Below are 25,723 nucleotides of genomic sequence, written 5' to 3'. Positions count from 1 at the left end.
AGATCAATCTTTCCACTCCTGGTATATGTACCACGATAGAGCCAAAGTTGGAAAAAACCAAGTGGCAGTTTGTTACCGTATTGCCCTGAATATAAGCCTCACTTTTCCCCCCAAATTCTGACCGTGAAAAGTTTAAGTGCAGATTAAATTTGCGACCTTACAAAAATGGGCTTTTACGGTATCGTTGCTGAAACAGACATACAGTAAAACGGAACGGGTGTGAGTGACTGCGGAATTTTAAGGGTGTGGCTTGTTTTGGGGTATTGTCTCTCCCCCCCCCCCGAATTTTAAAGATGCAGCTTATATTCAGGTGCGACATATTTGGGCCAACACGGTACATGCAACAAGGGCAAATTCATATGGCCATATATTAAGATAATGGCAACTATTGATTGCATGACATGTGGTGAATTTCTGGCCAGGAAAAGATCCTTCTGCCTTTTTTTCTCCTCTCCCCACCTTTATTCCATTATATAACTCAAGGCAGTGCACATTCGAACACTGATTAGGCTCAGACCTGCTAACTTCAGCATAGTGGGACATCATGTGTTAAATTCACTATCAAAAGATGTGGTGACGGCTTTAGAAAGGATTAAATTCATGAAGATAGGCCAATGACTCTTAAAAATGGAAGCTAAATGGAACCACCCTGTTCCAGTGCAACACACCTCTAAACATCTGGGGAGAAACCAACAAGGAGGGAGCATTGCCTTCATGCCGTTTGTGAGCTACTCAAAACGCAAGCAGCTGCTGTTATTAAAAGAATACTGAATTAGATAAAAATATAGCTCTTATGACTATAAGGGATCAGCTACTGCTAATGTGATATAGTGGTTGTCAACAGAGGTTAAGTTCAGCACGGGGTAAACATCACCTCAACAGATCACATAAAATTTCTTCTGTTGCTAGTAATAAGTGAACTCAAACATTCTTGCTAAAGGCTCTTGGGCTCAATATGCATATTTTAATTCTAAACAGATGCAATCTATCAGGAATGCTTGAGGAATTAGTAATTTAAATTCAATAAAATTGAGCCTTCAAATTTCTAGCAAAAATGAACAGTAAATATTAAATTGGCAGCTATGTGACTTGCTTTAGGTATTCCATTTTGTTTAGATGGTGTCTGCAACATATGCCTAGTATGATCAAAAGGTATCTGCAGGTATGTTTTGTCAATCTTCAAAAACATGAGACAAAGCAGGATTTTGATTCTGAATTTTATTTTTAGCAGGATGCATTACTTATGGAAGATGCCACCATTAGAAGATATGGTCCATGCTCCTCACCTGAAACAAAAGCTAGATAGTTGTTAAAGAAGCTGGATTAAAAAAAATATCTGTAAGACAATACTTACCCACATGAAGGTTAGAGGAACCTTAATGAACAATGTTTGGGTTTGTTCTACTTTGTAACAAGTTATTGCTGTTATGTTTAAGGCACAATTAATTTTAGGAAGGGGTCATTATGTACTGCGGATCTAATTTTAAGCTATTAAACCAAAACAGAAATTGTCAGTATAGATGCAACTCTTATAAATAGCTCTCTGCTAAAACTAACATTGTTACTTCCCTAACCGAAGGGGGAAAAAACAAGTATGCACATAACTCAACATTACAAACTACCTTAATTTAGGTAATATCCTAATGCTATTCCACTACCACCCCTCAAAAAACAAGCACCACCATAGTAGGAACACAGAGCTGTCATCTAGGGCTGTTGGAACATTCATTAGAATATATTTTAATAAATAATAATAATAATAATATACTTCTGAATAATAGTTATATACATCTGAGAAAAGAAAATTAAAATAAATAATCCTCATTTCATTAACCTGTTTCACCAACATATAAAACTCATTTTTTAAAGTCATATGTGTATCCTATTAAGATTCACAAATATGCATCTAGCTTAATTCACCAAAAGCTTTCTTGTGCAGACTTGCTAGTGGAGACTACGGGTTGGATCTAGGCTAAGTGAATTCAACTTCGGTCCTACTGAAATCAATGGGAAAAATTAGTCCTAACAAAGTCACATTGTTTTTGGTGGGAACCAAATGCAACTAAGGCTGCAATCCTAACCTGGGACTGTACCTCCATGGAAATAAATAGGACTTGCATTTGAATAAACATGGTTAGGACTGCACTGTAATGTATTCTGGGAAATAAATCACTGGGAAATTATGAACTAAATATATATACCAATATCAAACATGTCCAAGGAGTCATTTGAAATTTATAAAATGTTAAATGTCAAATCTTAGCACCTATTCGCTCCACCCCCCCCCGGACTGGTATATACAATAAGATTATCGGTAAATACTTAATCATTAAATGGTGAATAAAATTTCAAGTGACAGAAGCCCTCCTAGTCACCTGCTGGAAAGAAAAAGATAGAGAAAACAGATCTAATACCTAGATCTAAACTTTAAGGGAAGTTTAAACATGGTCAAGCATTTTAATTAAGAAAAGCTAGAGAATAGAACTACCACAACAAAGTCACGCACTTCCAATGTTTGCTCTTTCTCTGAGAGGACTTCTTTTTGGCATCGCAGAAAGTCTGACAACATCCGAGTTAGCTGTTTCCTATCATCTATTTCAGCTGCCAACCTGCCATTGTAATCCGCCAGCAACATACATGCGTCATCTACCATCTTGGAAAGCTGCTCTCCTGATTCTTTGTCTAGAAAGAAAAACAATATTCATAATTCAACACATTATAAATCATCTTGGCAAGCTAAGCCCTAACATTCTGTCATCAGCTACATGTCTGCCAATGGTACTACTTCCCTTACCTGTTATTCTGTCAAGCAAGGACACGTCTTGAACCTCTACAGGTAATGAGGCTATTCTCTGATGAACTGCTGCATCCCCAGAGGCTGCATTTTCTAACTCTTGCAATGCTCTTATGAGATCTGCAGTCTATGAGGGAGAAAGTATACTTTAAAAAACAACCAAGTATCAACATATAATGCAACAGTACTGGAGACAAGAACCTAAAGCACTGATTTTCTTTTTCAGACAGTGGGACCTGCATCAAAATATTGCAGTGTGGAGTGCTCCTATTGAGGGTTCCATCAAACCAGCCACTGCTTTTTCCTGGATGCTCCATGTCATTCTTATACCAAAAAGCAGGTTTTCTTTCCCAGATAGACAGCATTCTGTGGTTACTGAATATGTTTAGTCCTTATTAGGTTGGTTTTGGTGCCCACCCCCCACTTAGGCTATTTCCTTGAAACATTTCTGTGCACTACTGCAAATCTCAGGGTCCCCCCAAGTTGCAACAGCACTTACAGCCTGAGCATCGGAAACAAAGGGAACAATGATGACCTCTGTGAGAACATAAAATTTTAATACAAAATAGACTAAACATTTCCCTACAACTGTGTGGACTCCTGCTTCTCCATTTTCCCTAGATTTACTTGTCCATGGCAATCACAATGAAGAACCTATTTTGACAATACCCAGGATTAACAGATATTGATTTGAAAGTAAATCTTCTTCTCCTAAGAATTCCAGCTCCAAGCAACTTACTACTATTCATCTTTTCAAATGTTTTAAGGACTGTACTATTCACAAGATGGATACTATCTAAACTACTGCAAAGGCTTCATACATTATTTATCATGCTTTTTGCTAACAGGTTAAAAACATTTTGCCCTATGAATTTATAACACGGTAGTGTGACGAAACATTCTCCCTGCCCCCCATATCCAGACTCATTTCTGTACAATACACATATTAGATGGGCAATATTGCAACAATATCCATCTATGCAGCAAAGCTCTATACAAGGCAGTTGTATAGAGCAGCAATACCAGCAATGATATTGGAGGATATTACTAGCCACTTCTACCCAGACTGTCACCATAGCAGGAAAATGTGCCCACATGCAATCTCTTTCAGGATACATTTCTAAATCTCCCCATCTACCACCCAACTGGGTAGGATCAGCCTGTCAATCACCTGCTATAATAATGTCAATCACCTGCTATCATAATGTCAGTTGGCTGACACCTGTCAACATGGAAATAAGGATACTGTAACTGCCAATCAGAGGTCACAGGGAGCCCCTTTTAAGTTGAGCATTTCTCCCTCTGGAGGGGAGGCAACTTCAAAGTCCTTCTCGTAGCATTGGGGGGGGGGGTTGTTTTGTTTTGTTTTGAAATTGCTACATGGGTCAAAATGGGAACTGTGCCAGACATAATTAGGCTCAGGGGCTGGAGATTCCACACACCTGCTTTAAAAAACCAAATCAAATGTTTGGAGATAGTAAATCCAACACTTGGAAGCAACACTCCAGCTACGTTTTCACTTTCACAGATTATTTCTACCTGTGGAGGGTCACATGGAGAACTTTGTGTTGAGCAATTATTGTCTTCCACATTTATCTGTTCATATGGGCGTTTTCTTGGGTTTTTATCACCATCTAGAAATTAGAGAGAATAAAATTAGAGACATAAAAAATCTGCAAAGATATGTGAACCAGAAAAAGTAAAGTTGTATGAGCTGAAATTTACTTACACAAAGCCTGCCTAAGCTGTTCCAATACATCGTTTTCATAAACAGATCTTTCTTCCCAAATCGACAGAACACGACCCAGGTGCTTCTTACAACTCTCATCAGTCTCGCTGTGGTAGGCAGAAAAAGCAAATACAGCACTAATACATGGCAAGGTAAGGCAGCGTTAACAGATACCAGAATTCAAACCAAACCATGTATGAAATTTCAAGTCACCACATCCCAATAGAACGTTGGGGTAGTTAAACAGCTGAATGTTCAGCTAGGTAAACAGAATTCGAATAGCTTCAAATAGCTCACTAAAACCTGTAAAGCATGGTAAGACCAACCACTCTGTGGCTTTCGGGGGGGAGGGGGTATTCTCATAAAGGTGTAGAGAGAGAAAAAAAGGATCTCCAAAAAACTTTCCTACTCAGCAACATTTCACAAGAAATTGAAAGCATCATACCTTCCTGATACACAGAACTGAACAGTTCCTTGATTACTTGTTACCAATCTAAATATTTGTGGCCATGATACTAGATCTGTGTAAACGAAGTTTAAACTGAAATCCCCATATTAATGTATTCTTTTGATTTGTTTGGAAACAGTTGTAAGACAATCTTACTCAGCTACGAGTGACTGCCAAAGAAGAAGTAACAGCTAAAACATTCCTCTTTCCTACAAGGTGAATTATAAGCCTATAACCTGTCAATCCAACAAAGATTATTTGTTACTGCTGCTCAACACAAAAGACTCACCATGACATCTCATTCCTATAAGCCAATGGTGACACTAACAGAGACTAATTTGTGAGCCTTGTCATCAAAATTCATTTCAATATTCTAATTAACTTACTATGTATGTTACTATGTATGTTAACATACTATGTATGATATTGTTAGAAGGCTTTGCAAACCATTTTTCTACTACTGCTTTTTTGTATGGAAAAAAATCCACTTTTAGAAATGCTATCTTTCATTGCCTTGATTAGAAACATAATGAATGAATAAAACACATATTGAAGTGGACAACTGGAGCTAAATAAACAGTAATACTCAAATCTAAAGTCAATTAACTTTTACAGGTTATTATCGCAGCAAAGTAGATCTGTTATTCATGCCACTTTTGAGGTATGCTAAAAATCAGCAAACAGTTTTCAGTAGTTTCATCCCCTCAAAAAATCTAATAAAAGGGTAGTGTACGGTATTGAGTTGCTGTGATAAATATTCCCAAATATTCCAAGAAAAATAATTTCCATGGGGTTGGGGAAGAGAACAATTGTACCTGGAAACATGTTTGAAGGCCTCAACTATGACTGGTGCGAAGTCTTTTGTAAATTCAGGTCCTTTTCTTTTGCTGTTCTGAATTACATCATTGGCCAGATACAAGAATGTAAGCTTCCTGTTTGGTTTTGCTGAAAAAAAGAAAAGAAAGGGCGGGGGAGAGGGATGTTATAACAATACTGAAGCAAATGACAATAAGGATTTTCCCAATGTTAGTATCAGTGATGTGGGGTGGATTTCCCCCCTAGTGCTTTATTTTTCTTATAGGTTTGTAAGTTCATTAACAATGAATGGATGCCAATTGCAAATATAGCATTAGACGAGTTTGGCAGTTTCAACTGCTTTAAGCTTAATTTATTAAATACAGGGGAAATAAGCATGGTAAATTAGATCACCCTGTAAAGGTATGAGAAAGTTTTCTAAAGCAAACTGAAAATTTTGTACTATGTTTTATCCTAATTTGCATAGGAAAATATTTCAGTTCATTAATTTCCAGAAACTTCACATCATTGATTCGTAATTATAACCCTGCTTCCATATGAAACAGGAACTTCTGCACAGCTACCCTCTGAACTTTATGAGTAAGCAAAGATTTAAAAACAGGTACCCAAATAAGGATCCTAATCCAACATAATACCCTTGGGCACACACTGTGTTGTCTTCCTTGACTTACCCATAGATTCTGACCAATACAATTGTATTTATTTGAGATATTTATCCATCTATCATCTGTGTGTTTTATTTTTACAGCACCCAATGAGAACAAACAGCTCTCTCATCGGAGGTAGTTCTGCAGCCTAAATGCTACTACCAGAACGATTACACATGCCCCATGTCCCAGCCAACATACACCATGTTCACGGAAGGGGTAAAAGTGAACATAGTGTGTTTGTGATTCGAATTGTAAGGTGTATCAGAAACCTCAGTTTCTGTGTGAGAAATAGTGTGAGGCCATATTTTTCTCTGCACTTTGTGCTGAGCTTCAAAATGCACGAACAACCAGTATTCCAACTGTCAACATAATCCAGGCTACCACATTTTGCAGCAATTAAAGTTTCAGAAACACCATTAAAATCAGCCCCAAATACAGCATATTACAGTAGTCTAGTAGTGCAACGCCAATCAAGAGCAGTTGTACACCTCCACTCAGTCTGGCTGGCTTTCCAGCCCCCACTGACTCCATTTTATCTGAAATATGTTCCATCTTGTTCACCCTCACCCAGTACAAACAACTTTCATAGGCCTGTTCAAAAGTTCCACAAGCTCCTAGAGATTTCTACACGGGAAAGAGAAGTTTAGGTACATGTAAATGGCTTGAAGTTGACAGCACAGCCAAACCATCAGATGACCTCCCCCAGCAGTTTATTATAGATCAGGGGTGAGGAACCCTTTGGCTCCATACATACCTACATAATTTTATTTGTATGTTGCCCTTCCATGTTCACAGTGCTTTACAATGTGAAAAAATACGATTACAAACATAACAAAAGTAGTCATAAACAATAAATAAAACATCAGAAAGTACACAACCAAACAGAACAATTTCCTTGTAAATACTAAGAACTAAAATAAAGATCTTAAAAAATAAATAATAAAAACAATAACCACTGCCCCCTACAACAATACCTCAACCCAAGAGTCTGTTCAGAAACCTCAGCTTTTGTAGCTGGAGTCAGCCCAGCCACTGCCCTCTCAGGCCAGGTGGAAAAATGCCTGCAATGCAGGGAGCATGTCTTCCAGAACTCACAGTCACAATCACATGCCATTATGACTTCACATGATTGGTTGCTGGGTTTTCCTGCCCTGTCAACATCACTTGTGTGGGGTCCCAAAGCAGCTGGCTGTCATGCAAGGGGAGTTGTCAGCTTTATACTTTGCAAGGCATCTCACACTTCTTTAAACTCCTGGTGCCAGAAGTTTAAAGGGGAAGCGTGAGGACACTTGCAAAGGGCAGTGCTCAGCCATTGGGAGTGTGCCTCTCCCCACTGTTACCTGCCCCACATCTGACGGCATGAGTAGAGATGGGAAGGCCTGGAGAAAAAGCGGGAAAATTGGGGGGGCAGGTTTTCCCCCGCCCTCCCCCCATGAAAAAAGGCTGGAGGGGGGGAGAACCTGGTTTCCCCCCAATTTTTCCGGTTTTTTCCAGGTCTTCCCATCTCTAGTCATGAGGAGCCTTGGTGGCCCATGTTTGACCCGTGGCCAAGAAGCTCCTCATGCCTGCCTGATATAGATGATTGTGCCTCCTAAACTCAGATTTATACCATGGCTGGTGATACTGAAAGCTACCAAGAGTTCTAGAAAATACAACTGGCTTGGACTCATCCAATTCATTCCCTAACATATGCATCCATCCTGAAACCAGGTTGGAATCCAGATAATCAATATCCTCTTTAGAAAAAACCTGAAAAAGCTACCTCATTCTCCAGTAATTTACTCAAAAGGGGAAAGGTTAGAGACTGGACTATAATTAACCCTGATCACTAGGTCTAAGCTTTAAATTACGGTGGGGAATATTTTTGACTCCCACTGGTCAACTTTGACAGGTGGGAGGGGCAACTCACCTGTCAAATTCCCTTGCCCTTTGTGAGTTTCCCTGCACTACTTCTTTCCATCCCCGATATCAGAGGTGAAAGGGGGAAGTGAGGGGACACAAACTCCTTTGCAAGTCTCCTATGCTTTGCCTTTACATTCCACCATGATTAGATGGTGTCTTGGCTACATCCAACTCTGTTAAAACGACAGTATGCCAGTTAGTGCAAATGTGAGTGTATTTATCTGCAAAATATAAAGCAAACTGTGAAGCAGGCTTTCAATGGTTCCTTCACTTCATTCCCCAGATCCCTATCAATACAACCCCTCACCTAAACAATAAAAATAAATCACAGCTAGCAGTTAAAATTTGCGGCATAAGAGACATACAAGAATCTGGGGAAAATATAAAATTTTTCACCAGATGTTGAAAAGAGAACAGAGATTACAAAAGTCTCTCAGAGAAAGGCATATCTGATAGTTATAATTCAGTGTATTCAGACTTTTCATTCTCTCTCTTATTGTTCTCTTAAACAAGAGGGTGGTGCCCCCCAGACTCCTCAACCAAGTCCTTGGGACTCTCAGAAGGCCAGACCATGTCCACAGGCTACTACCCACACCGGCTGTACTTTACACCCTCCAGAGAAACACTCTTTAAGAGTGCATATTCAATACCTTAAGAGAGGTGTGGATTGTATATTGGGTGTCCAAGCTTGTTTACATAAAAGTTTCTATTTTCCAACCCTTGTAGGAGGAGGAGATGGGATGTTCTGCACTCTTTTTTGCTCCACACAGAAACCAATAGGTGCCAAGGAAAAGAAGCATCCTCTTCCATACCCAGCATAGAGTAGCCGACCACACTGGATAGTAACATGTTTGCAAGCAAATAACCTTTGTGAAGCTTATTTACAAGGCTGCCCTGAAGAATACCAATGCAAACGTCACACTGAATATAACTGGGGCGGGGGGATGAGTGCAACCACAGTAATAAACATATTTCCAGCACCCTGCCCATGACTAGCAGAAGCAGAATAAGATCAGCAACTATATGCAAATTCATTTATTTTAGATAGCAAAATTCTGCTTGCTTTGACAGCTCTACTTTACTTACTTTGCCAAACCTTTATTAGGCATTACAAATATATCCCATCATAAAAACATCCATATAGAAAAATTAAAAATATATACATTTAAAATATATAACAACAAGGAATTCATTGGGATTTCTTCCTGCTAAATAGTTGACAAAAACTTAGGACCCTTGCAGTTACTTCCGGGTTAACGTCAGATAGATTGAATCTGATATTTTCATTGTGCCGTGATGTTACACTTCCTCAAAAAGGGGATAGCACACATCTGTGTAGCTAGTTGTACAATGGACAGCAGAATAGAATATGTTCTACAGTCAAAGAACATCTGCAATGTCTATTATTTCTGAAAATGTTTAAATGTCTGCCCTTGAAAAAGCTGAGGAGAAAACGTTCAGTTGGGCTAATGTAAAGGCTGGACTGGAATTATTTATTCTGAAATATAAGTGATCTTGTTGCATTTAATCCATATAACTAGGGGAAGCAAATTTTATTTACAGCTGACTCGATGTTCTGTTTTTCAATGTCCCTTAATCTGGTTTGAATACTGTGATAAATATATTGCTCATTTGAATTATACAGCAGTTCCAAGTCAATACCAATAGATCTAATTTTGCCATGTACGAGTTCGAACCATATGGATTTATAAGAGTCCTTTAGTAAGTCAGAAAGCAGACTCAAAGGCTGGCAATGAAAATGGCAACGCAAATAGTATTTTATAGTGCTAGCCCTTACCCAATATTCCATTGTCTGTATACAGTTCTGCACGCATTGTCTCATACTTGATTGAACTTGGGAGCCCCAGGATATGTCTCAAGAAACTTGAGTGTATCTTATCTAAATGACTATTATATGCTTGTATCTATATTGGGATCTCAAAATGTAGCTGGGACAACACTTTAGTTTGAAAAATCTGAATAGTAGCTGGTATAAATTGGTTATCTTTCTGAAAATAAAAGTGAGCTACTGCTGAGGAGGTACACTTTGCCTGTTTTATAGCACTTGTGCGATGGTTGGATCAACCTGAGTTGCTCTGGGGGGAAATCCCACAGTATCTGTGCATCTTGACTTGCTGGATTTCTTATCCTCTTATTTTCCATTTCTGTAATTTCCGGGAATTAGAGACCAGAATTTTTGTCTTCTCATAATTTATTGAAGGTTTATTGGTTTCACAATAGAAAACCAGGGACAGTAAAAGACGTTTCAGACCTATCCTCATCAGTGATAATAAGGCTGCATCATCCACATACCGTCGTATCTTGGATCTCAAACACCTTGGCTCCCGAACAAACCAGATCCTGAACAACTGAAACCCAGAAGTGAGTGTTCCAGTTTTCGAACTATTTTTAGAAACCCGGCACAGCTTCCGCGGCTTCTGATTGGCTGCAGGAATATCCTGCAGCCAATCAGAAGCTGCAACTTGGTTTTTGAACGGTTCCGGGAGTCAAATGGTCAAACGGACTCCCGGAATGCATTCTGTTTGATAACCAAGGTATGACTGTACAGTAAAAGTGCAACTGGATTTGGGGGGGGGGGGGATGTGATTTTTTTTTTTGAATGTGCTCTGGAAGATCTGAAAAAAAAATGAATTAAAAAGAAAAGCGACAAGAATACACCCATTTTGTATTAGGGATGTCGGAATTGAGGTGACCTTTGGCACTGAGTTTGATTTGGCAGATGTCAAAAAAATATAAATTCTGTATTGAGATCAGCAAGCGTTGGATTCCTAACTCTAAAAGCTTTTGACAACGCTTAAGAATCCAAATGCAGAAGTTAGTAACTGTAAAATCATAACTATTAGATAAAAGTTTCTACCCTGCATGATGGTTGTTAAAAAATCTGAATTTTGTACCAAATTCTGCTGAAAAGATAGAATCAACTAATTAGTGGTGAACTTACATTCCAGCCTAATTATGATTCTAATTACCTAGGCCATACATTTTTTCCCAGAGAAGCCAAGCTCCTTTATTTACTTCCCTGTCCCTCCAAGGCTCAGTGCAGATGCATGTTCAGATCTGGAAAACCCCTCAGGCTTCTGTGATCCTCCTACTTGAACTTTCTTTCCCTCATCAGCACTAACTATGGCTACCATTCTGTCTGCACCAACTGAATGTTAGCCATAATTCCTCTGGGATGGGGACATACACTTGATCACTTAACTCTGTGTTAACTATGCACTTAAGACTCTGAAAAAATACAAGAAAACTATTCAAAGGCCACATTGTATCAACATATAATGAGCTGTATATTGAAAAATTCTGCAAAATTGATGACTGAGGAACTGATACTTCCTTCAGTGCAAAATTAATTAGCTAACAATCACTCAAGGAGGCATTAACAGTTTCACAGCCCTAGCAACATATCATACAACAGGTTTGTTCTGACTGTTTAAGCCATTGTGTTAGTCATTACAGAAGAATATTAACTGGCTGTTGAGCTAACAGCAGCACATATATATTATGGTTCTTTTATCATAAGGCACTATCTTAAAACACTCGCATTTCCCACAGTGACAGTCAGAGGGGGTGGAATGGAAACAGTGATCAGAACTGTTATTTCTTTCACATGCAGGAACTTACACCTGTGTAAGATTATTGCCCAAGATTAACATAACTGCTAGAGTGGTAGGAATGTTATAAATTCAAAGAAACTAAATTCATGATGAACAAGTTCTTTTCCTTTCAATGAAACTACCTGAAGTATGTCTGTGTCCAGATCCATCCAAGTCATCACTGTCTTTATCCTTTATCTATTGTTTTGCTGTGTCCTGTTCAACTTTAACATTAGATGCAGAAACAGAAACCTAATTCCCCAAAGTATCTCTCCTTTCCCCAGCCATACCTTTAAAAAATTAAAACAAAACAATCTGGCTATTGATCAAATGATGATTTCCTCAGCTAAGTGTTACACTACATAGACTCCATCTTATTAAATAAAAATTAAGAAATACACCAGGTGAATTCATTTTTAAGAATGAAATATTAATTCAGAGCCAAAGTACTGCAATTTGTATGAACAGCTACTGAAACGTTGATAACTTTTATTTTTCAAGGACCTCCTCTCCTTATATGAACAGACCCAGACCCTGCAATCGTCATCTCAGGCCCTTCCCTTTTCTGTATGCCCATTCCACAGGAGGTCCACAGAGTAGCAGCATGGGAATGGGCCTTTTCAGTGTTGGCTACCTGCCTGCAGAATGGTCTCCTGGCATCCTCTTTCTCCGGCTTTTGGCACCAGGCAAAAACATTTTCTCGGCTTCTGGCCCTTAGTCTGAGGGCTTTTCAAATATTTGTTTTTGAAATCCACTAAGTACAAATCTGCATGCACTCACTAAAGGGTAACACTCAGTTATCAACTAGCTTTACACAAGGAAGTTTGGGATTTTTTATGAGATGAAGCTGGACATTACAATTGGTAGAGAAAACTAAGCAGACTTGGTTCACACGAAGCACTCAACAAAATCATGGCTTGGTACAGATGACCAAACCAGTGCTCGAAACTCCCATTGTTCTCGGCACATTTTGTGAGAGGGAATTTCATTAGCATGAGCAGTTTCTGAGCTCTGGGTGCAGTACTGAACCTAAAATTTCAGATTAAAACTAAAAAGTGGAAGGAAAGGAGGACCTTTTTCTGCCTCCCCACTTTCAGCTACTCTCTGGAGAACAGACTGGAGAACAGACCCTCTTTAAAATATTAGGGGGGTGGGCAGGGGAAGGACTAGACCATGTGAAAAATGAACATAATATTTTAGCTGCAGTTCATACATTTTCAACTTTCTAGTCTTGTTATAAAAAACTGTGCCTATACATTGTTGTTGTGCCCACAACCTAGGTTGAAGGTGCCATTTAGCTCCTAGCTTTCATATCTCTGTTTCTAACACTGAACCAAATATGCAGTTTCATGGAACAAAGGCTAAGACTATTGTTCTGCTGCACCAAGCCGCACTTTTACTTTGGTGTTGCGTCCAAACATAGGCTTGTTGTTTGTCTTGCTCCAGACAATTAATGAATGGTTTTTTTGTGGTTCATTACTGAACCTAACTTTTCCCAGGCCTCCTGCAGGATGACCAAAATTAGATTGAAAGCTTTTGTGTCATCTGAACCCAGCAAACTGTTTTTAATATCAATGATGGCTTGTTTGAAAGCAAGGAGCTTTAGGCCATCATTTATGAAGCTGCCACATGCAAACAAAACATTGTTAAAATTAAGCACACTAAGTTGTGGATAACTGAAATCTGAAGTATAAATCCCCAAACTTCTCATGGCTGCACAGGTGGAGGATTGGAAATAGAACTGGAGAGTGCACAAAGCCAAGGTAAGGTGAATCTAAAAAGCAAATAATTATAAATACTCTGGCAAGAGAAAACTTGCCAGATGGCTGGTCATTATGATGGTATATTCTGCCTTCCGAAATAAAAGCATTAAGAAAATAAGCACACACTTGGATCAGTTCGGTCCTGTTGATAATCATGAATTACCACAACCCAAATTGAGAAACCCACATCAGAAATACATAGGCAATTCAGATTCAAGGCTACATTTAATACTATAGTTTTTTAAAATTCTAATAATATTGGGTTTAATTCCACCTAAGTTACTTGCACATACCCATACTTGCACATAGGTTGGATAAAACCCATAGTCATTATAATGCTAAAACCAAGCTACAGTACTTTTTTATTTAGGAATTCTTAGTTTCAAATACTGAAATAAAACCCTGGAATACAGCTTTTGAAACATATTTATATGAAATACTAAAAATGATTAAAATTAGGTGCCTTTCCAAAAATGCTCTCGGCAACACACAACAGTAATAAATATAATTGTTCCAAGTAATCAAGTAAAATGGAGCAAATGTATAAAATATGGCCCTAATGTAACACACACACTCCAAGGTGCAAGGGGGGATAACTCCAAAGTTGCACTTGACATAAAAAAAACTTGTGCCAACAAGAAACATTTTAAAATGATAGCCACATAGTTTTGCCACAATATGGTAGGGCATATAATTGCTAAAGGAAGATGGAAGTGATGCACAAAAGCGTACAACAGTTGAACTAAACCCCAAATGGTAGAAAATATAAGAACTAAAAACCCCAGAGGGATAAGTTATTTCATGAGCTTTTCACATCCATTAAAACATGGGTAGGCAAACTAAGGCCCGGGGGCCAGATCCAGCCCAATCACCTTCTAAATCCAGAATCAGCGTGTTTTTACATGAGTAGAATGTGTCCTTTTATTTAAAATGCATCTCTGGGTTATTTATGGGATATAGGAATTTGTTCATTCCCCCCCATATAGTCCGCCCCCCCCAAGGTTTGAGGGACAGTGGAACAGCCCCCTGCTGAAAAAGTTTGCTGACCCCTGCATTAAAACAAGGTCTGAAGCCAGTATTACATCTATTTCTTTTGTGAAAATGTATAAAGCAGTTGTTGAGGTGAACCAAGGTTCAGCAGTCCACTTTTACAGTGACAATGTATTTTTAAAATATTGGGATCTGGCCCCTTTTTAGGTTTTAATTGTATCACCACCACACTAGAACATTTGCTGCGTGTTCCCAGTCTCAACCTTCTTAATAAAAACATTACCTCAAGTACACTACATTGTTGGTTGATACTTGGAAGTTTCACGACTGGTTGGCTAGCATAAAATCCAATTCATCTACAAGAAATTCCTAGTTCACATCTAATCTCACCTCACCCTGATCAGGCATCCACATTTCCACTCACCACTGGTTTCACTGGCAAAATTGGTAAGAGAAAACAAACTTTCCTCTATAGCTTGAAGTTGGGATAACCCCATAGCAGTTCAGAGTGCAATGACAAGAGAAATTCCCACCTATATCTCCAAGCAAGAACAAGGTTGGGACTAGCTGTTCAGGCAACCAAAGAGTCCCAAACACTTCAAGTTGTCTATTACTGTATTTAAGTGCAAGCTTCTCTAGCAACTTCCAAGGGATAATGTTGCAGCTGACCATTTTGGCAAGCAGGTGTGGCCAAGGTGTTCAAAGCATCCCCGTTTCACTGTGCCCAAAATAAGCCCAGTTGTCTTCCCTAAATTCCGAGCCACAGATGAGAGCATGAACATTGCCTGAATTCCCACAGAAGTGCAATGCCAAGTACAATAATCCTATGTAAAGTACATCTGCCTTAAACTGTCTAGGTTACAAGGGTCAGTCAAATTTTGTACCTTTGTAATATTTATGTACCACCATTTAGATCAAGTGATTCAAATTATGTTTAGAAAGTAATAGCATTTTTGTATTGCTACCTACTGCATAGAGATTGAACTGAATATTGCTCCATTCTTCCCAATCCCCTTCCCCACAACAAAAACATTATAATTATATATCAGAAAATGGTAATGTTGCAAGATCAGCAACAACTTTTTTTTAATTCCCCCCCCCCCCCGGATAAAAGACAATCACCTTGACCCACAATGTCATTTTCATATTCCTATCAACAGCTGTTATGGAAACCCTCCTTACAAGGGCTCCACACCCTCTTAAATTTTGGGTGGAACCTCCCAGTCTGTCCCTGGAGGGTAAACATGCTTATCTGGGAGTAACATACTGAAATCAGCAATGGCTGAGACTTCACAGACATACAAAGAACCTTGGTGCAGGGTTTCCAAAACCGTTTCAAGCTGTTTTTGGACTAAAATTCCCATCATCCCTAGCTACCAGACCCAGTGGCTAGGGATGACAGTAGTCCCAAAACAGCTGGAGACCCACTTTTGGGAAGCTGCATGCTCCACTACAGGGAGCAGAAAGCAGACGGGGGCGTGGCTGGCGCCCCCCCCATGTGGGTGGGGGTGGGCGGCGCGTGTCCGGGGGCCCCACTGCGATGGCACCCTACTGGAATAGTGGTGCCCGGGGCGGTCCGCTCCCTCCACACTCCCATTCCTCCGCCAGTGAGTGTAACCAGCCTTTCTCAACCTCGGCTGGCCAGGTGTTGCTGGACTACAGCACCCATCATTCCAGGCTACCAAGACCAGAGGTCAGGGGTGATGCGTTGTAGTCCAACAGCATATAGCAACCCAAAGTCGAGAAAGGCTGGTGTGAGCCTTAATTTAGGATTGTGGCGCATAGTACCTTAACACGTAACAAAAATCTATATCCCTCTTGACTGTTAAGGCCAAAAACAAACCAACCCTCAAGTGGTTTACAGAAAGGTTAAGGCAAACCAAGAAAGACTTTAAAACACGCAAAAGTCACAATGCCAAAACAGAGTAAAATGACCCCGCATTTCTAGCCCTCTTGGAGGGGTAGGCTCGTCGAAACGGGAATGCCGGAAAGAGCGCCTGCTTGATCTCAAGTGGCAGGGCGTTCCAAAGTACCGGTACTTCCTAACACGGGAAACGGGCCTTCTGCGGCCCTTCCTCGCCGCGCCCCCTTTCCTATCCCCCACCTCACCGAAATGGTTAGGGGGCGCCGGCACCGGTCCCTCCGCCGCCCCACAAGCGTCTTCCTCCCGGGCCGCAACGGAGACCGGCGGCGGGCAGCCTTGGAGGCGGCCGGTCCCTGTTCCCTCCTTCCGGCCGGCCTCCGAGGCCCGGCGCGAGGGAGGCGGAAGAGAGGGAACCGCCGCTGCCGCCGAGGTACCTGCGCGACCTTTTCCCCTCACATCCGGCTCGCGGCCTACCTGCGCGACCTCCCCCCCCCCGCCCTCCTCTCCGCCCCGCGGCCTCACCTTTGCGCAGCTCCCGCTCCCACACGGCGACGATGAGGGGCGAGTGCTTCCTGTGGTGGATGAGCCACAGGCTCAGGGTCTGGACGCTCTGCTGGGAGTTGCTCAGCTCCAGCAGCTTCCGCTCCAGCGCCGACTCCGAGAAGGCCGACATCGCCTCGCCCGCCTCTCCAGGGACGCTGAAACGGGACCCTCCGCCGCCGCCGCCGCCGCCGCCGGGAGCAGGAGAGAGAAGCAGGCCGCCCCTCCCGCCTTCCCCCTCCTCCTCCTCCCCGCGCGCGCGAAACGCCTCACCGAGACAAAATGGCGGCCGAGCAGCCGCTACGCACGCCCCGCCGCAGCCGCAGGGCCACGCCCCCTCCGCGTGACGCCACAAAGCGCGGGAAGGACGGTTGCTGCGGGAGTGGGGGGGGAGGGGCGGCAGGTGTGTCGCCTCAGAGGCTCCTCACCTGAGGGGGGGGCGGGTGCAGGTGGATGTATATATGGAGTTGCGTGTTTGGGATACGTGTACATGGGTGGGGGTATATATGTGGGGGAATATATACCTGGATGCGAGTACACATGTATCCTTTTAGGCTGCATTTATATTTGAAATTATGGGATGCAGGTGGTGCTGTGGGTTAAGCCACAGAGCCTAGGACTTGCCAATCAGAAGGTTGGCGGTTTGAATCCCCACGACGGAGTGAGCTCCCGTTGCTCGGTCCCAGCTCCTGCCAACCTGTAGCCTTTCTAGGCCTTTTCAACCATGGGTAGGAAAATGTTGCACCCGAGCAGGGACAAAAAGGAGCCAAACAACACCAAGGGGTTAAATCCAGAGAAAGAGTTTTTATTCTGCCAACCCGGGTGGGCAGAGGAGCAAGTGTGATAAGTCACAAAACAAGCACAGAGTTCACAGTCTGTAGCCTTATGAGGCTTTGCCCTCGGGTGGGAAAAATATTGCGCCTGGGAAAGGGAAGTGGGAGTCAACAGACACTCAAGGAATAGTTTCGGAGAAAAGGCTTTTATTTCTACCATCCATGAACTGGTAGAAGGAGCAAGTGTGATAAGTCACAAAAAGCATGCACGAAATTCACAGTCATGTGCACAAGCATATATACCCCTTTCCAGTTCCTTCCTCCTTTCTCCTCCCTCAGGAGTCCTCTGAGCATGAACAGAAAGCTGTCTTGGGACTATTGTGGACTCTTCCCAGGAAAGGGGTTTCAGAGTGTTCAGATACGTTTCAATCTCTTGTTCTGGCATGGTTCCCGGACAGAAAGTAAGTTGCAATGTGGTTCTTTAGCAAGGCCAGAAGGCATCAGAAAGGCCTGAGAAACAATGGACTGTGTTTCCTACCTTTGTTGCAATCTTTTTAGTTACAGCAAGCGGAATGTTTCTGATGCTTAGCTAATGCCTTTTAGCTGCTGAGAAAAATGATTTTGAAAAGCTCTGAGAAGCTTTGAGCCTGCTTTGGTGGGGGGTGACTTCGGCCTAGGTGAGGTCACCTGTCCTCACCTTCCTTCAAGTCATGTGCACAAACATATATACCCCTTTCCAGTTCCCTCCCCCTTTTCTCCTCCTTCCAGAGTCCTGCCCATGAGTTCATCTGAGCATGAACAGAAAGCTGTCTTGGGACTATTGTGGACTCTTGGCACCCTTCCCAGGAAAAGGGGAATGAGAGTGGTTCAGCGTGTCCAAGCATGTCCAAGAAGTTGCAACTAGAATGAGATAAGATTCGTTTCTCAGGCCTGCTTTGAACAGAGCCTATTCATTAGCCTTTAAAAGTAACATTTTGCCTATGCACAGCATCTTGTGAAAAAAGCAGAGACAAGCAGAGAAAAGCTGTTTTGGATTTTTAGAAGACAAAAGGAATTTTGGATAGTTTTGAGGCCTGGGGTGATTTTACAGACAGGATTTGGGTATCCTGTCCCTACAAACCTAGCAGTTCAAAAGCACGCCAGTGCAAGTAGATAAATAGGTACTGCTCCAGCGGGAAGGTAAACGGCGTTTCCGTTTCGGCAGAAGCGGCTTAGTCATGCTGGCCACATGACCCGTAAGCTGTACGCCGGCTCCCTCGGCCAGTAAAGCGAGATGAGCGCCACAACCCCAGAGTCATCCGCGACTGGACCTAATGGTCAGGGGTCCCTTTACCTTTACCTTATATTTGTAATTAAGAAGGGTGGCATCAATGACAGATTTATGTATAGGCTAAGTAGGCTGAAGCCTAGGGTCTCTAAATCTAGGGGGCCTCCCCAGCCTGCCCACCCCCCAGCGGGCAGTCTCTCCTCTCCCTAAATTGCAAACCCAAGACTTCATGCAAGGGCAGGGCAATGCGGGTTTAGTAATTATGAGACTCAGGGCCAGCCAGTGGAGCCCAGTTTGAAACTGGGGCCCAACTTGAAATTTTTTTGTGGGGCCCTAGTTCACAGCCAAAGTTTGCAAAATCTTAAGAGAGATATGCTAGGTCAGCCAAGCCCTTCAGAAATCAGGCCTGTTACTGAGTTCTTGTGCAAGTTTGCACAGTTAAACTTCTGGGTTTTTAAAGGAAAATTAGAGAAGATTTTGATGAGCTTGAGAAACAAGCAAAAGCCACCTTGCCAAATGTTAACTACAAAACAAGGAGGCAAAGAGTGAGGGAACAGCAAAGAAATGACAAGTGCATCTGATGCCTTAGATGCACTTTCTTCAAGAGATGAGTTTAGGAGAAAAGCTTTTATTCCTATATTAGATGCACTTGAAGCCAATTTAAAAAGAAGTAGTATCATGTACAGTGATGCTGCACAATTGTTTTCCATTCTTGCTACCCTGATAGCACCTAAGCAAGAAATTCAGCAAGGTGTTGAACTGTTGATGGAATCATACCCAGAATATATTGACCTGAAACTTATTGATGAACTTTTGCACTTTCACCTGTATGTGACACAAAGCCATAGGCTTACAGCAGAGCACTCTCTGTCTCATACAGACCTTTGTCAAATTATATACAAGGAAAAAATTCAGATGGCCTTTCCTAATGTGGAAGCAATCTTGCAGCTATAGCTTTATGGTCACTAACTGCTTGGGAGAGAGGAGCTTTTCAAGACTCAAAAGAATAAAAAATGTATTAAGGGCCACAATGTCTCAAGAGGATTCTGTGCTGAGCATTCTGTACATTGAAAGTGACAAACCTAGACAAATACAATTTGATTAAGTTTTCTGATGAAATTGTGAATTGCAGAATTTTAAATACCCCTCATCATCCTTGGCTTCACTCATTATTATTTTTTTATAACGCTTCCATTTTCTTTTAGTCATGAGGGTGGGGGATTGGGAGGGGCTTCACAAGTGGAATAGCCTAGGGCCTCTCTTCATCTAAATCCGGCCCTGGGCAGCATGCATAGCTCCCTCACTTTCGATATCTGAAATTGGGAAGTACAGTACGCTCAAAAGAACACCGCCCAGGGCCTCTGAGTAAGGTATTATGGTTTGGGTAGGTGCCCGAAAGGAGAAAGGAAGACATCCATGGACGAGCCATCATACAGGACTCTGCTACTCCATGTTCCTGTGGAAGGACATGGTCATTGTGCGGCACTTCGGTGGGCATCCTGTTGAGAGTCCTTGGAGCACCCTGCAATCACCTAACCTTGGCTCCCATAGCTTCAGGTTGGGGGTCACAATCGAGACTTCTGCCAGGAGATAGAAGCAAGACAGAGGCCTGCAGGCCTGATCTTTATTGTTGCAACAAGAATTCCTGCTGCCGCAAAGACAAAGCAGCTGGAAGCCCCGGACAACAGTTACATCCGTATTTTAAAGTTCCCCATAATACAGGATGCATCATCAAAACATCATAGAGATGTCACAGAAAAAGGTGTGGCCTCAGGTAGAACCTGAGATACAGGCATGGCCCTGTCACTCAAGTATAGCCTTTCACACTTACTCCATCACAGTACAAAGGAAGGCATTGACAGTTCCCTGGTCCCTAAGTCCAACACATCCCTTTGTCTTGTCCCACTATGGGGCAGTTAGGCTTTGTGACTGAGATGGTTATCTGCCTGACACTCTTGGGACAGGATGTCACCGGTCAGGACTCCTTGGGAAGGCCCTGCAGATGTGACTTACATCCCAGGGATTATGGTGGGCTCACTCGCCCTTCCCCTTACACCTCACTTTCCTGGGTCCTAAACACCACTGGAACTGAGAAGATGGATACAACTGAATTTCTAAAGTTTTCCCATTGTGTCAGTACAAAGATACATTTATCAGTGCATTGCTACATTTGGTAATGTGCAGCAGAGGCTCTTTATCTTTGCCTCATAGGGTGGAGAGGCAAGGCTCATGGTGGGGGAGGTCTCTCACCCCCACTTCAAATTTCCCAGTAACACTATCTTATTGAGCAGTTGAAGAGGTTCTTTTTTTAAAACACTTGATCATCCTGGTATTTTCTAAAGACTGGAGTAAATTTGTAAATTACTTAAAAGACCACTGTAAGCAGTTAAAATCTTTGTCAGGGATGTAATGACACTTGTAACGTGGAATTATTTATGATAATTATGGTTATTTAACAGATAGATAAGAGTAAAAGATGCAGCAAATTTAATTTTAAACATGGAACCCATGGAGGGAGGGAAGGAGGTCTGAAAGTTCAAAGAACCTTATACTTTAATGTTCAAAATGGTTGTGTTAAAATGTATAAAATTATGAAAAAACCAATTACAAAAATTATTAAAAAGAGGGGGTTTTTTTCGCTGGTGAGGTTGACCTCTGAGTTCTAAAGCCGCATTTTGACCTGGGATAGACCCTGTCAGCAAGTGACTAATCCCTTGAGCAGTACACAGACAAAGGCTTTCCCCACAGTACTCAGCAGGGAGATTCCATAGTAGTTTTGTTACCTTCATGGCAGTCACCTTTGTTCTTGTAAAGGCATTTTCTTGCTTGTGTATTTGGTGTATTTCAGTCAGCTGGATATAGTGTCCCAAGATTCCCAGCATCCCAAAGCCTTAAAATGCAAGAGATTAGGCTTGGTGATGCCACAGAGTGGGGCTTAGTGATGTCATGGCCTAGAACCTGATTATGGCATAGAGTTGCCAACTCTCAGAAACAGTATATTTGGTATGTGAGTTGAGCATGGCCAAGCAGTGAAAGGGTGACACTAGTGATATGAGTCCTCTGAAAATTGGGAAAGGATTAAAATGTTTTTTAGTCTTTTTTCTTTTGGGAGCAAGCTGAAACCCTCTTGTGGATGCTGAGTGAAATGTTTTTAAAAGCACTTTCCCCAGCTCCTTGCACTTTCCTCTCTAGATAGTACAGTGGTACCGTGGTTCTCAAATGCCTTGGTACTCAAACGCCTTGGTTTTCAAACACCGAAAACCCAGAAGTAAGTGTTTTGGTTTTTGAACGTTTTTCAGAAGCCAAAAGTCCGATGTGGCTGTCAGCTATTGTTTCCCGGCCCCCTGCACCAATCAGAAGCTGCGCCTTGGTTTTCGAACATTTCAGAAGTCAAACGGACTTCCAGAACAGATTAAGTTTGGCGCTTTTGTTTTTGCTATTTATTTTGTGTTTTTGTTTTTGAGGCTTTTCCAGTTAATTTGTTTTTGTGATTGTGTGGAACTCAGTTCAGCTACTGATTGATTGATTGATTGATTGTGTGACTGCGGAAATGGATTAAAAAACCCCCATCCAAACAATATCATCAGTGCAGGTAAGAATTTTTTAAAATTTTAATTCTTATCATCTACAATCCTGTCTTATTTATTTTATAGTGCAGTCCATTGATTATGGTTTTCGTTTTATGGATCAAAGGTCATGTTAGATAGTAAAATTCATGTTAAATTGCTGTTTTGGGGTTGTTTTTGAAAGTCTGGAACGGATTAATCCTATGGGAAAGCGTGCCTTGGTTTTGGAACGCTTTGGTTTTGGAACAGTCCTCCGGAACGGATTAAGTTTGAGAACCAAGGTACCACTGTAAGTAACAGTATGATTACTCCACAGATACTATGCATTGCTAATTTTTATAACTGTTGGTGCTGCTTATACAAATTAAATGGGCAATAGTTACTGCAGCAAAAATAGCATAACAGATTGTCCCAGGACGGAATATGAATTATCCTAAGGGTGTGGAATAGCCTCAGCAGTGATCTGTGGTGCGGTAAAGCATCCGTGGCACATTTTGCTTCAGGCATCAAAAGGTCTTGGGCTGGCCCTAAGCTAAGTCATGCTCCTTGCATGATTGAGAACCCTGAGATGTCATTGTTCTCAATTATATGGGGAATCACCATGGATATACAAAGCTCCTCACTGCAGAAGTTCGCTAATCACACAAAAGGCTAGCAGGAGCCCTGCTCTACCCGTGGTTCCTCTTCTAGTGAAAATGCTTGAAGAGGGTTTACACAGATAGGGGGATTTGGCGGCATATGGGCCTGGATGGGAAGAATATTGTGTTGGAAAGTACCAAGGGAGCCTGGAATTGTAGTTGTTTTTCGGTTTTTTACAATTTGAATAAGGACAGAAATCTGGGACAATGGTGTCATTATAGTTACAGACAGCAGAGGTCACTATTAGCATTAGATAGAATTAAGAACAGGTTTTAATTCACTTTTCTCAGTACCCTGATGCAGTCAGATTCAGAGAAACCTGAGAGAGGGTACAGCAGCTTTTTTGTGTAGTTTTTTTTTTTAATGGTGCCAATACCTTCAGGCTCTTCTGACTCCAGGAAGAGCAACATTTTCTCACTCAGAAGTTCCCACAAAACACATTAGAATGGTCAACAGCCCTTCATGAGGACTTCATGAGAGTCTAGAGACTTGGGGATGGGAATACCAGATCTGATAGCCCTCTTCAGACTTTGTCATCAAAACAGAGTGGAGCTTCAGGGATGTGTCCAGCCATATCCCCACCCTGGGCAATTCTTCTGGACTCCTTGTGTGATTACAATGAACTTTTGCTGCAGGAGGTCTTTTGTGTATTCATGGGTGCTCCCTGCATTATTTTGTTTTTTATTATATTAAAAATCAGTTTTAAAGGTGAATGAGCAAGAGATTGTGAAAATAAAGCACACATCAGTAAAAAGAACAAAGACTCGGGTCACTGTTTGTACAAGTATGAATATGTAAATGAAGTATGGTGGGTAGGAGCAAGTTAATGGAGTCTAACAGAAGATTAGAGTCAGGCTCCATGTTAAGGAATCTCTCCAGAAGGATTCCTGATATCCTGGCGGATGCAAATACCATTGACAGAAGAATTAATAAAAGACAATAAAGGGAGGGAGGACTAGTCGTCTATCAGCAAGTTAGTTAGTTCTTACTGCTATAGTCTTCTAGCTTAGAAGAGAGTTTAAGGATGAGATAATTGTGCTTTTATAGATAGTTTATTATTGTTTTATTACGTAATTTTAATGTTTATTTTTAATGTTTATATGGGGACGCGGGTGGCGCTGTGGGTAAAACCTCAGTGCCTAGGACTTGCTGATCGTAAGGTTGGCGGTTCGAATCCCTGCGGCGGGGTGAGCTCCCGTCGTTCAGTCCCAGCTCCTGCCCACCTAGCAGTTCGAAAGCACCCCTAAGTGCAAGTAGATAAATAGGTACCGCTTTATAGCGGGAAGGTAAACGGCGTTTCCGTGTGCGCCGCTGGTGCTGGCTCGCCAGCTGCAGCTTCGTCACACTGGCCATGTGACCCGGAAGTGTCTTCGGATGGCGCCAGTTCACGGCCTCTTGAGCGAGATGAGCGCGCAACCCTAGAGTCAGTCACGACTGGCCCGTACGGGCAGGGGTACCTTTACCTTTACCTAATGTTTATATAGTGCCTTAGAGCATCCAAAGAGGACCACATACACATCATCTCTGTAACAGCAGCCCTGCAAATGATATGGCAACATTACAATCGTCCCTGTTGAACTTCAGGTACTCGGCGAAGACTTTTCCATTTCAGCAGGCAAAAATCAAGCAGAAAAATCAAACAAAACCCCAACAACACTCCCAGCTGTGATATTGTAAGACCAGCTTTTCTCAACCTTGGGTACCCAGATGTTGGTGGCCTACAACTCCTATCATCCATAGCCAGCAGGGGCAGCACTCAGGAATGATGGGAGTGGTAGTCCAGTAACATCTGGGAACCCAAGGTTGAGAGAAGCTGCTATAGACTGTAGTATAAGGGGAAAGTCCCTGTGGCAGGAGATTTAGTTACTCTGTCCTCCTTCATGTGTGTGAGATGTCTTATTTAATTGTGCAAGAGATTTACCTCTTTCTCCTTGATGTCACAGCACCACAAACCTGCTCAAAGTCATTTGTTTCCTGGGCAGTTGTAACAGATGGATGGAAAATAGAGGATCTAAAAAGGAATATTGTAAGCAGAGAATTCTGCAGAGTGAGATGGCAGTTTTCCACCCTACCATTAAAAAAAAGTTCATGAAGGTCTTATCCACTAAAGGGAATTTTGTCAGAAAGTTGGGAGTGTTTGCATTGTATCAAATGGAAAAAAATGCGCATGCTCCCCAGATTACCTGTCTGTACAACATGTCACTAGACTGTAAATTTCTTGAAGTCGCCAGGTGCCAAGATCTCCAGATCCATAGAATGCACATAGAGTTCTATCAAAGAACAGTATGTTCTGTTTTGCTTTCCTCACCGGGTTACTATTTTGTCAGTTTTTCCTGCCTTATTGTTCTCACATGGAGATGCTCAAGCC

The 25,723-nt window shown here is 41.8% G+C and overlaps 2 protein-coding genes across 18 annotated transcripts in view; one reads left to right on the top strand and one right to left on the bottom strand.

Annotated features, from left to right (window-relative positions):
- Positions 1 to 9,550, top strand: part of LOC310748117 (uncharacterized protein) — a 37,135-nt gene extending 27,585 nt beyond the window's left edge. For 4 of the 12 annotated variants that reach the window (XR_014541098.1, XR_014541100.1, XR_014541102.1 and 1 more), the window contains one exon: positions 1,229 to 1,579. Coding sequence is in view for 1 of the 12 variants with exons in the window: in XM_083583704.1 (XP_083439830.1) it covers positions 3,021 to 3,070; positions 6,536 to 6,573 (88 nt within the window). In the remaining 11 variants the exon portion in view is untranslated. Of the gene's footprint in view, positions 1 to 1,228; positions 1,580 to 3,020; positions 5,560 to 6,535; positions 6,654 to 9,074 lie in introns of those variants that run through there. The other 8 variants (XR_014541093.1, XR_014541094.1, XM_083583704.1 and 5 more) reach the window with 4 other exon arrangements.
- Positions 1 to 17,446, bottom strand: part of RPRD1A (regulation of nuclear pre-mRNA domain containing 1A) — a 44,402-nt gene extending 26,956 nt beyond the window's left edge. For 4 of the 6 annotated variants that reach the window (XR_014541053.1, XR_014541054.1, XR_014541055.1 and 1 more), the window contains exons 1-6: positions 17,093 to 17,446; positions 5,787 to 5,916; positions 4,524 to 4,630; positions 4,334 to 4,428; positions 2,795 to 2,921; positions 2,507 to 2,682 (exon numbers count right to left, since the gene is read on the bottom strand). Coding sequence is in view for 3 of the 6 variants with exons in the window: in XM_083583487.1 (XP_083439613.1) it covers positions 2,507 to 2,682; positions 2,795 to 2,921; positions 4,334 to 4,428; positions 4,524 to 4,630; positions 5,787 to 5,916; positions 17,093 to 17,243 (786 nt within the window). In the remaining 3 variants the exon portion in view is untranslated. Of the gene's footprint in view, positions 1 to 1,203; positions 1,299 to 2,506; positions 2,683 to 2,794; positions 2,922 to 4,333; positions 4,429 to 4,523; positions 4,631 to 5,786; positions 5,917 to 17,092 lie in introns of those variants that run through there. The other 2 variants (XM_083583488.1, XM_083583489.1) reach the window with 2 other exon arrangements.
- Between the last annotated feature and the right edge of the window lie 8,277 nt (positions 17,447 to 25,723).

This window comes from Podarcis filfolensis (assembly GCF_964270895.1).
Source record: "Podarcis filfolensis genome assembly, chromosome: 13".
Taxonomy (NCBI): Eukaryota; Metazoa; Chordata; class Lepidosauria; order Squamata; family Lacertidae; genus Podarcis; species Podarcis filfolensis.
This window is presented reverse-complemented; position numbering and strand designations above follow the sequence as displayed.